At 35.3% G+C, this 11,208-nt stretch overlaps 1 protein-coding gene across 1 annotated transcript in view; it reads left to right on the forward strand.

Moving 5' to 3' along the window:
- The window catches only part of LOC106466232 (inactive phospholipase C-like protein 2), a 203,160-nt gene that overhangs the window by 159,940 nt on the left and 32,012 nt on the right, over nt 1–11,208 (forward strand). The window contains exons 16-17 of the mRNA XM_022394212.1: nt 4,545–4,723; nt 6,416–6,554. Coding sequence (XP_022249920.1) covers nt 4,545–4,723; nt 6,416–6,554 — 318 coding nt within the window. The remainder of the gene's footprint in view (nt 1–4,544; nt 4,724–6,415; nt 6,555–11,208) is intronic.

The raw sequence follows: 11,208 nt of genomic DNA on the forward strand, positions 1-11,208 counted from the left end.
AGATTGTGAGTCGAGCGCCTTATCCACCTGGCCATGCCGGGCCTATTAAAGTTTACTGATTGATTATTTTAATAACATACTTGTTGAATTTCCTATTGTTCAAATTTAAAAAACATACCAAAATCTGTATGTACAAAGGCTCGAGCATGGTGTACTGGTTAACGTATCACACTGAGGATTTGAGACGTAGGTTTACTAAGCAAGCTTCGTTGTTTTAGCGTTAAGTGCGTTATAAGAATGACAGTCGATTCCGATATTTAATGAAGAGTAATCGCTTCAAGTGCGGGTGCTGCAACTTGTTACTTTTCTTCTGGTCCTTGTTTCAAAATTTGGGACGGTTATGCCTGAACTACAGGGGTCTCTAGTTTGGCCGTTTATTCCAATATTTGTGTGTAAGGTGTCGTTCAGGTAAACATTGTGTTCATTGATCTTCAATACAAAGTATAAAACTATATATAACAGATTTTTGCTATTCTTGTGGTTCGATACTGTTTACCATCAATCTTCGGATTCACAGTCCGGCACATTAACCACTTGTCCACACTAAGATGGTCGTATATTGATTGTTAAGCACAAAGCCACACAATGGGATATCTGTTCTCTGCTCACCGTGGGTATCGAAACCTGATTTGTATCAATATAAGCCCTTAACTTACTGATGAAACACCAGAAGGGCAAAATATGTAGAAGGTATGTTTGTTTAAGCGCAAAGCTTTACAATAGGTGATCTGCGCTCTCTTTACCACGAGGAATCGAACCCCAGAATTTAGAGTTGAAAGTCCGTAAACTTACCTGTGATGGCCCAGCATGGCCAGGTGGTTAGGACGCTCGACTCGCAATTTGCTGATTGCGGGTTCGAATCCCCGTCACACCAAACATGCTCGCCCTTTCAGCCGTGGGGGCGTTATAATGTGACGGTCAATCCCACTATTCGTTGGTAAAAGAGTAGCCCAACAGTTTGCGGTGTTTTGTGATGACTAGCTGTCTTTCCTCTAGTCTTACACTGCTAAATTAATGACGGCTAGCGTGTAGCTTTGCGCGAAATTCAAACCAATCAATCAAACTAATTATCCTGTGAAATTGGCAGTCCAGCTCCTATAATTATTGCTTACCTACATGAACAATATAGTAAAACCTAAGAACCTAGGTTAAAAGTAATGTCAATGAACGAAGAAAACGACTGAAGTTTCATCACCAAATTATAAAAACGTAGCAATTATAAAAATCGCCCTGATCATTATGCTGTTGAAATTTTCTCTTAGTTGAAAGAACTGTAACTAACAGTAATCTCTCTCTCTATATATATATAAACTTGTATTTCATTGTAACAGGATACAGGTTTTTATGTAAAGCTACTCCAATATATATTATAAGGGTTTAATGATATTTACTATTAAATACTTTAAAACATTTATTAAGACATATTGTTGAAAACCGTTATACTTAAGCCTTATATTTGTTCATTTTTGGATATATACACAAATATTATCTGAGCTAGCTGGACTAATAGAATAAAGTGAAGGAATAAAGGTGTCGTGAATATTTTGTAAAAAAACATTTTGTATTATAACATTTTCGGTTTCCAATTCAGCGGAATATATTGTAGAAATATAGCTGTCATTACTTTCGATATTACAACTAATTAACTCGTTTGTATATTTTACGTCAAAGTAAGAATAGTATTTTCCATAAATATTTTTATAAAAACAAAGATATAACTTAGAAGCATTGGGAGAATACTTAACACTCTTAGGAAAGATAACAACAACAACGTGTTTGTAAACACTTAACACTCTTAGGAAAGACAACAACAACAACAACGTGTTTGTAAACATTATTTTTGAAATTGTCGTTTTAGCACAAAGCTAAATAATTGGCTATCTGCGTTAATTCCACTGAAGAGAATCGAACCTCGGATTTTAACGTTGTAATTCCGTAAACTTACTTCTGACCCATCGGGGAACATATTTTTAAAACAGTTACTTTATTCTAAATACGGAGGCTAATAAAAGCGTCTATATTTTTATGACACAGGGTTTAACTATTAGGTAAAGAAGAGGAAAAGCAATAAAATTAAAAGGAGTTTTAAAAAAAACTTAGTTTCCTCAGGTACGTCTTTTATTAAGGTATGTTTTCTCTTCTCTGACAACTGAGCTCTTCTACAAACCAATAACAACATTAAGTGCCTAAATCTCTTAACAAAGTCTTAAAGTAATAGAAGAGAAAGATCCTTATATAAAGAGCGTTTATCTTAAACAAAGCTATTGGTTTTGTATAGAAAACTATAGTTTATATGTTGTTCTTTTTAATGTATATCATAGGTTTAATGTCATAATCTTCAAAGTAAAAAATATCTTTCAGATCTTTTTTTTTTGAGAAAGTGATTATATCATTTTACATGGTGTGATTACACAAACATTTTGAAATATATATATATCTAAAGGATTTTCTTGTTAGTAATTAAATGATAAATGTAATTATAATATTTTAGTTAATATAATACAAAGACCCAACAGGTTTCGTTAACACATTTGGTGTTTTTTTTGCAAAGAGTTCAACTTTTAATGTAGAGCTTTTTCTATGGCATCTTTGGTATCATGGTTTTGTCATGTCATACCTGAAATACAAATAGACAAAATTTTATGAACAAGGCAAAGTCCACACCAATATCTGAAAATAAAGCCACTTTTATAAAAAATAATTATCTCCCTCAGTCCATTTTTGTTAAAATAAAACATGCAATGATCCACCATGCAGTCTAAAATGCAAGTGGCTTGGCATTCAGCCTCCACTCCATCAAGTAACATTTGGTAGAGATGGCTGTTTCATTAAACTCAGCAAGGAAAAGCTGGCATAAATGTTACATGTTTACAATCAAAGTGCTGATAAGGTCCTAAGATATCCTCGATCAAGCTTTTGGAAGAGTTGTTTCCAGAGCATCCTTAGTATCCAGGTTACTGTAACGGGCTTGTGGGCAGCCCGTGGACTTAGTCGTTGGGTTCGATGAGCATCCTTAGTATCCAGGTTACTGTAACGGGCTTGTGGGCAGCCCATGGACTTAGTCGTTGGGTTCGATGAGCATCCTGAGTATCCAGGTTACTGTAACGGGCTTGTGGGCAGCCCGTGGACTTAGTCGTTGGGTTCGATGAGCATCCTGAGTATCCAGGTTACTGTAACGGGCTTGTGGACAGCCCGTGGACTTAGTCGTTGGGTTCGATGAGCATCCTGAGTATCCAGGTTACTGTAACGGGCTTGTGGGCAGCCCGTGGACTTCGTCGTTGGATTCTACGTTATACTCTTTACAAAGAAATTTATTTGGATTTTAGGTTTAGCTTTCGCGAGAGGAACACACAAGCCACCAACTCGAGGACGTTTACGTGTGGAATAAAGAACTCACACAGAGACAACTGCATACACATCAAATAATCTTTTATTTATGCATTGTTGAGCATTTCATCTATATCGAAACTTTCAAGGTTATCTTGAAACAACACTAGCTCTAGGTCATTGAATTCATCGTTTTGAATATTTAGGTGTTCATTAATAAGGTCTTCTATTATGTTCAGTAACATAAACACAACATTAGTTAAGTTACCAACTAAATTATCACGAGAAATTCTCTCGGCCATAATCTGTATAACTGTATTAAGAATTCTTCTAAGATATATTTAAGTAATTCCACTTTAATTTAGCATTTTCAAATCTACTATTTCTTTATTGCAGTTAATGTTTTTTCACTTTTCTTTCTTTATACATTATAGATTATTGAACCTTAAGTGAAACACTGATAGTCTAGATCAGAAACAGCATACATATAAGGAGTTTGTGCAGTAAATTTCTTGTAGAGTCTGGATTACCGCCGTCTTCTGGAGTCAGAAAAATTCCCGAAGCAACTCAACTTTTGAGTCTGAAACATGGAATTATTTACACAATTTCTAGTATTTCTCCGATTGTCCAAGAAGTTCAGCAGATCTAAAAGAAGTAGTTCTTTTAACTAGACCAGTAGACTATTCCGTCAGACTGTAACCAAAATCCACTTTGTCCTTACAGAACTTATTTCTGTCCCTTATCTAATATCTTTGACGAAATCATCTTAGACAATTAACTTAAGATGTATAGAGACAAACCGTTTAATTTAGGTCTCTTCACTGATATCAATTCACTCATTGGTTTCGTCACCATTTCTTTAACTGCTTTTTGTGACATTGATTCATTTCATCATGTGCTTTATCTAAACAATTGTGGTTTTATCTCAACATACCACGTCTGTCTGGCGCAAGAATTCCTAGCTACACCTCTTAGACAAATACTTGTAATGTTTCTCTAACTAACTCATGCAATGGGCCTTAAGCCTGTATTTGATGTTTTGGTTCACTAGTTAGTGTCCACTTTTTTATAAAAATTTTTTCATCTGTTGCTTTCTCCATAAAAAATGTACTTCTTGGAAACCGTTGAATATGTTTTTACTTAGTATTTGTATTCCATAAATACTCCAGTATCTTGGTGGAATGCGACAAAGTATCCCATATATAACTTTTATCTAGTTGCAGTCAATGTTCTAACACCTGGAGAAACACTTGATGTGTCTAGAGCCTGGTTCCAACAAAATGGTGGATGTGGATATGTACTTAAGCCATCAAACCTTAGACATCGTATCGCTTCAGTGTCATCCACTTTCAAGAGACATGGTCCTGGACTCAATAGTATGGTTGTCCATCTAAGAGTAAGTTTATAAAATTTAATTTCTCTTTCTTGAGTTGCTAATAAAATTCTAATTGAAGTGGCTTGGTAATGCTCTATTTTTGTTGTATGACATCTTGAACAGAATTTTCAAAAATTGCTTCCAGTAGCTGTATTATAGCATTAACATAATAATTATTTTTTCACTATTTTTTTACCCCTCCATAACATCTTACTTAGAGTGAATTTGTTGATGTATTGTGTTTATTGTAAAAATAGTCATGTGTTATAATTTAAACGTACACACACAAGTATAAAACGCAAACATTTAAATGAGAATATTATATATATATATTAAACACTAAACTGAATTATATGTATCTATTTTTCTAGTGAACTTAAAGAAATAAATGGTAGTTTTTAGATGGATTTGAGAAGTCATTTTACTGACAACAATATACTCTAAAGACGTTAATAACAATACAGATAATAAGTCAAAAGACCTTATAACAATACAGTGATGTGTCCACCGAAATATTCCATGCAGGATTGTAATTACTTGCTAATATTTTGATGTCGTTGAATTTGTATTTTTCAGTATTCCTAGACATTACTCAGTTGATATTTTTTGTAAAGATAAAAACTTTATTGATCCAAATACTACTTTTATGGTTTGATAGATTCACATCCTTCAAATTATTATGAGTCTTGAGTTCCAAAACAAATCTTCCTTTCATACAATATTATTTGTTATAGACATTCTATCTTTTCGTAATACAAACATATTATGGTTTGGCCCGGCATGGCCAGGTGGTTAAGGCACTCGACTCGCAATGTGAGGGTCGCGGGTTTGAATCCCTGTCACACCAAACATGCTCGCCCTTTCAGCCGTGGGGGCGTTATAATGTGACGGTCAATCCCACTATTCGTTGGTAAAAGAGTAGCTCAAGAGTTGGCGGTGGGTGTTGATGACTAGCTGCCTTCTGTCTAGTCTTACATTGCTAAATTAGGGACGGCTAGCGCAGATAGCCCTCGTGTAGCTTTGCGCGAAATTCAAAAAACAAACAGATTATGGTTGTTAGGAAGGACACTTCTAATTCTACACAGGTTTTCGGATAGTATAACAACAAAAGTCAATTTTCCTGCATGCTGAAGATGCTACTAGTAACTTAGTGTCCTGTAAAACCCTAACAAAAAGCGTGAAGCGTGTAACAGTTCCTGAGCTTCATGTTGGTAATTTCCTTATACGCCCCTATAGTTACGAATGATCAAATTGAAGTATAACGTGGATATTTCATTTTCTTTGCAATAGCTACACACTTTTTGATTTACCAAATAACCCATCAAAGATACTTTTCGACAACTACAATATAGATAAACCAAATTGAAAGGTGTAGTGATGCCAAATATCAACCTAAAGTAACTTTCGATCCTTAAATCCAAGATTATTCCCAGATTATTATTGTTGTTGCAGATTATTAGTGGGCAAAAATTACCCGTGCCATTCGTAAGGTCCTTCAAGACAGGATTATTCCCAGAAAGTTTTTTTTTTTTCTGTTGTAGATTATTAGTGGACAGGGATTATCCGTGCCATTCGAAAGGTCCTTCAAGACAGGATTATTCCGGGAAAGTTTGTTTTTTTCTGTTGTAGATTATTAGTGGACAGGGATTATCCATGCCATTCAAAAGGTCCTTCAAGACAGGATTATTTCCAGAAAGTTTTTTTCTGTTGCAGATTATTAGTGGACAAGAATTACCCGTACCTAGCGGAGGTTCCAGAAAGGCCAATGCTATTGATCCTTACGTTCAAGTACAACTATTTGGTGTCCCAGCAGATTGTGCCGCAGCACACACTAAAACAGTATCAAACCAAGGTAACTTGTTTGTATAAAGCCAATACAAAAACATAACAACTATCTGTCTGTTTTCAAATCAATTATTTCAATTTGTTGCCGGCTTAAGCCAGAGTTAGAACTTTCTAATATGCAAACAAGAAACTGTGTTTGTAGGAAATATTTCACGCATCATCGATTATTTTCTAAAACTGTATTTCCTATTTTAAAGTCAATAATTAAATAACTAAAGAAATACAACCGTGCAGTTTTTCAACATCTTGTAGCCCAACTCGAACAGTTTTCATTGTCATGTTTTTTTGTTTTTTTTTCACTCCACTGAGTAGTGTTACCCCGTAAGATGGCAAAAGTGCAAGAAGAGGCTCAATGCGTCGTTTGGCTTGCAGGGTGAGCTAATTCCATAACCTTCGCATTCGCCAGGTATCACTACACTATACTTCTTTGTTTGGGGGTATGTTAAAGACATCGTGTATCGCACACCTATAGCAAACATTACGGAGCTAAAGACCAGAATAGCGAATGCCATCGCCACTGTAACTGTGGAAATGTTGCAGCGAACGCGGATTGAAATCGAATATCGGTTACGCGTGCTAATAATGGTGCACACGTAGAAATCTACTGGCATGTCAACAAAAAATGTTTGAGTTGGGCTACAAGATGTTGAAAACTGAGTGTTTGTATTTCTTTAGTTATTTAATGATTAACTACTGAAATAGGGAATATAGTTTTGGACCACCTTGTATCACAGTGGTGAAAGAAAAATCGAATATCAAATATTAATAACGTGTATAGCTGGAGTAAAATGACGACATAACAGTCAGTTTTTAATGAAATCTTATATTTAAATTGCTTATTAGGCCATTAGAAGAAATATATAAAAATAGTTAATATTATTTTCAGTAAACATTTATAAAATCTTGGATTTAAGAAGAATTTAGAATTTATAGAACGAGTTTTGATGAATAAGAGGAACTATATATACATGTGTGTGTGTGTGTGTATGTGTAAAGTACAAATATAATTCGTAATTAAACTATATATTTTATATTGATTGATCGGTAATCGGATGAAAAATATCATTCTCTGTCGAATGTACCAGAAACTTTTACGTGACAGCTAATAAAATTTTATCCATTGATGTTATAAAGTAACAGTTTTTACGTTATTCTTAGATACTTTCTGTGACGTCTATATTTATTTATTGTTTGTTTGTTTGTTTTAGAGCAAAGCCACAATAGGCTCTCTTCTGTGTCTACCATGAGGAATCTAGCCCCGGATTCTAGCGTTGTAAGCCCGTAAACTTATCGTTGTCCCACCGGAGTATATATTTATTGTTTGTTTGTTTTAGAGCAAAGCCACAGTAGGGTGGCTTTGCTCTAAAACAAACAAACAATAAATATATACTCCGGTGGGACAGCGATAAGTTTACGGGCTTACAACGCTAGAATCCGGGGCTAGATTCCCCATGGTAGACACAGAAGAGAGAGCTGAGAGGGCGAGCTTGTTTAATGGGACGGGGATTCGATCCCGCGACACGCAGATTGCGAGTAGAGCGCCCTAACCACCTGGCCATGCCAGGCTCAATACATAGCTGAACTTTACGTGACTCTCACATGTTATTCCTTCACACGCGAGCACATCATAAATTCAATATCAGCTGTTTTATAATTAATATGACTCCAGGCTTAACGTTTTAAGTATTCCAGATATAAGATACAGGTGTAGGGACTTTTTTAAAGGTCGTGAAGATGATATTAATCTAGAGATTAGATACAGATCATAATAGAATAACACATCAGTTTGAATAAATATATACTCCGGTGGGACAGCGATAAGTTTACGGGCTTACAACGCTAGAATCCGGGGCTAGATTCCCCATGGTAGACACAGAAGAGAGCCTTTTACATAAGAACATCGGCCTGTTTCCAAGCTGTTGGTATGTATCCTGTTTTTAGAGATAAGTTGTATGAAGATGTGAGATGTTCTAGTAATCTCAGCGGGCCTTTCTTGAGTAATATGTTTTGAATTTTGTCTAGTCCTGGTGCGTTGTTTTTCAAAAGTTTTATGTTTTCATGTACTTCTGTTACTGTGATGAGTCTGATAAGTTGTTTTGTTGTGTAGTCGTGTTCCGCTTCTATTGTTATGTTATTGTGTTGATGTCCTTAGTGAAGTGTGGTGTATCTATACTACGATTGGTTGTGACATAATTATTTACTGTGTTCATGAAGTGGTTGTCCATGTTTGAGTCGTCTGGTGTTTTGAAATTTTTTTGAAGTTGTTCTCCAAAGGTGTGTGTTTTCTGTTTATTCGTGTATGCTAGTTTATTGTTATGTTAAAGTGTAGGGTAGGTGGTGATAGTTGTATTATTTGACTTTGTAGCTTTTTTTTTTTTATATGGGACCAGAAATCTTTGGGATCTGTTTTTGAGTTTATTTGTGTACAGAAGGTGTCCCACCTGAAAATACACAATTAGTTTGGTGTGTTTTGAATATCGCGAAAAGGTACAAGTGGGCTATCTGCGCTAGCTGTCTGTAATTGAGTAGTGAAAGAGTAGACAGAAGGCAGCTAGTCATCACCACCCACCGACAACTCTTGGGCTACTTTTTTATCAACGAATAATGGGATTGACCGTAACATTATAACGCCCCCACACCAGAAGGAAGGAAAGTCAGCGGATAACCCTGAAAATTATAGACCCTTAAATCTAAAAAAGTAATCTAGGAAAAATACTTGAAAAAATGATAAACAGTAGACTCGTATATTAATTACCATGAAACTAAATCAATACTCCCTGGAATACAAAATGGATTCCGAATGGCAAGACAAACAACAGATAATCTCATAAGATTAACGGAAGAAATAATACACGGCTTTAATAAAAAACAATGTACAGTCACATGCTTCTTAGATGCTGAAAACGCATTCGATAAAGTATGGCACAGCAAACTCAGGTACAAACTGTACAAACTGGGATTTCCCATAGACATTATTCGCTGGGTTTCTAACTTCCTGGACGATAGCAGCATCAGAGTGAATGGTGAGGGCACCTACTCCCAGTGCTGAACTCCGGAGGCGGGTGTCCCTCAAGGAGGAGTACTTAGCCCTACACTGTTTGTCATATATGTCAGAGACATGCCTCTCAAAGACCCAAACCACACTCTTTTCTCACAGTTCGCAGATGATGTTACAATCTGGAAGAGTGCCCCAAACCCAACAACAGCAACATACAACGTACAACCACTACTAAATATACAACATACAACCACTACTAAATATACAACATACAATGTACAATGACTACTAAATATACAACATACAATATACAACCACAACTAAACCAAATGGAATTGTACTGCAATAAGTGGAGAATTAAAATAAATGCGCACAAAACACAAGTCGTATTACTTACAAGATTGTACAAAACAAGCAAATTAATACCACAGTTATATCTAGACTGAACTCTCTTACAGGTAGCAACATCAGCAAAATTCTTAGGGATGACATTTGACTCAAAATTAAACTGGATGCCACACACTAATAGCATAAAAATCGGAATTTGGAGAGAAAAAAAAGAAGCGAGCTACCTTAGGAGCCTGACTGTCAACAAACAAGAAGCTTCACCAGAAAACATATTAAATATTTACAGAACATACAAAAGACCAGTCGTAGAATATGCTTGTAAATATAACATACTGTGAGTAATGCAACAACAATGTAACAGGGGGGTTATTACCTAGGATTCAGTAACAGTGGAATATGCTTGTAAATATAACATACTGTGAGTAATGCAACAACAATGTAACAGGGGGGTTATTACCTAGGATTCAGTGCAAACAAAATAACAATTCCAGAGACGGAGGAAGAGGTCTACGCTGAACCTGACCCTCCCTGTCCAAAACATGGAACGAATCCCGATGTAGAAGAATAATCAGGTGGTCTGATCACTAACGTTGTAAACCACGTTTAGGTCACGTTTGTTCCCTCTCTTCCGTCTTTAACGTTTCTTAACCTCCAGCGTCCAGCAGCATGAGAGTGTCTTTTGAAAATGATACTTAAAATTCCCTAACAAAGTATCCCAAACTGAGAAGAAACAAGGTGTGTTTTAATATCATTTGAAGATATTTTATCTGCAATCACAGCACTTTTGGGTCTAGGTGGAGAATTACATCTGCTACATTATGGTAAAATATACCTTTATCCTGTTTATTACTGATGAATAGGTTTATGGGGATGATAAGAGGCCAGGAATATATTGTTCAAAACACGTTTTATTTTCTTAGTAGTTGTTATTTTTTTTGGTGGTGGGGGGGAGGAGACGTTATTTATAATTGAACATACTTTGGTTTAATATTGTCAAGTTCAAAATCTGTTTCATTCTCTGAGGATAAATCAGTAAAGTTTTATTTTTCACAAAATAATGTCGAACATTGTTCTGCTGTATCTTGGACTTACTTGACCGTTATTCCATGTAAACCATTCATCCTGTACTTCATTTATAATAATTAAATGTTTTATCCCCGTACTTCATTTATAATAATTACATGTTTTATCATGTACTTCATTTATAATAATTACATGTTTTATCTTGTACTTCATTTATAATAATTACATGTTTTATCCTGTACTTCATTTATAATAATTACATGTTTTATCCTGTACTTCATTTATAATAATT

This window comes from Limulus polyphemus, unplaced genomic scaffold (genome assembly GCF_000517525.1).
Source record: "Limulus polyphemus unplaced genomic scaffold, Limulus_polyphemus-2.1.2 Scaffold2199, whole genome shotgun sequence".
In the NCBI taxonomy this organism is placed as follows: Eukaryota; Metazoa; Arthropoda; class Merostomata; order Xiphosura; family Limulidae; genus Limulus; species Limulus polyphemus.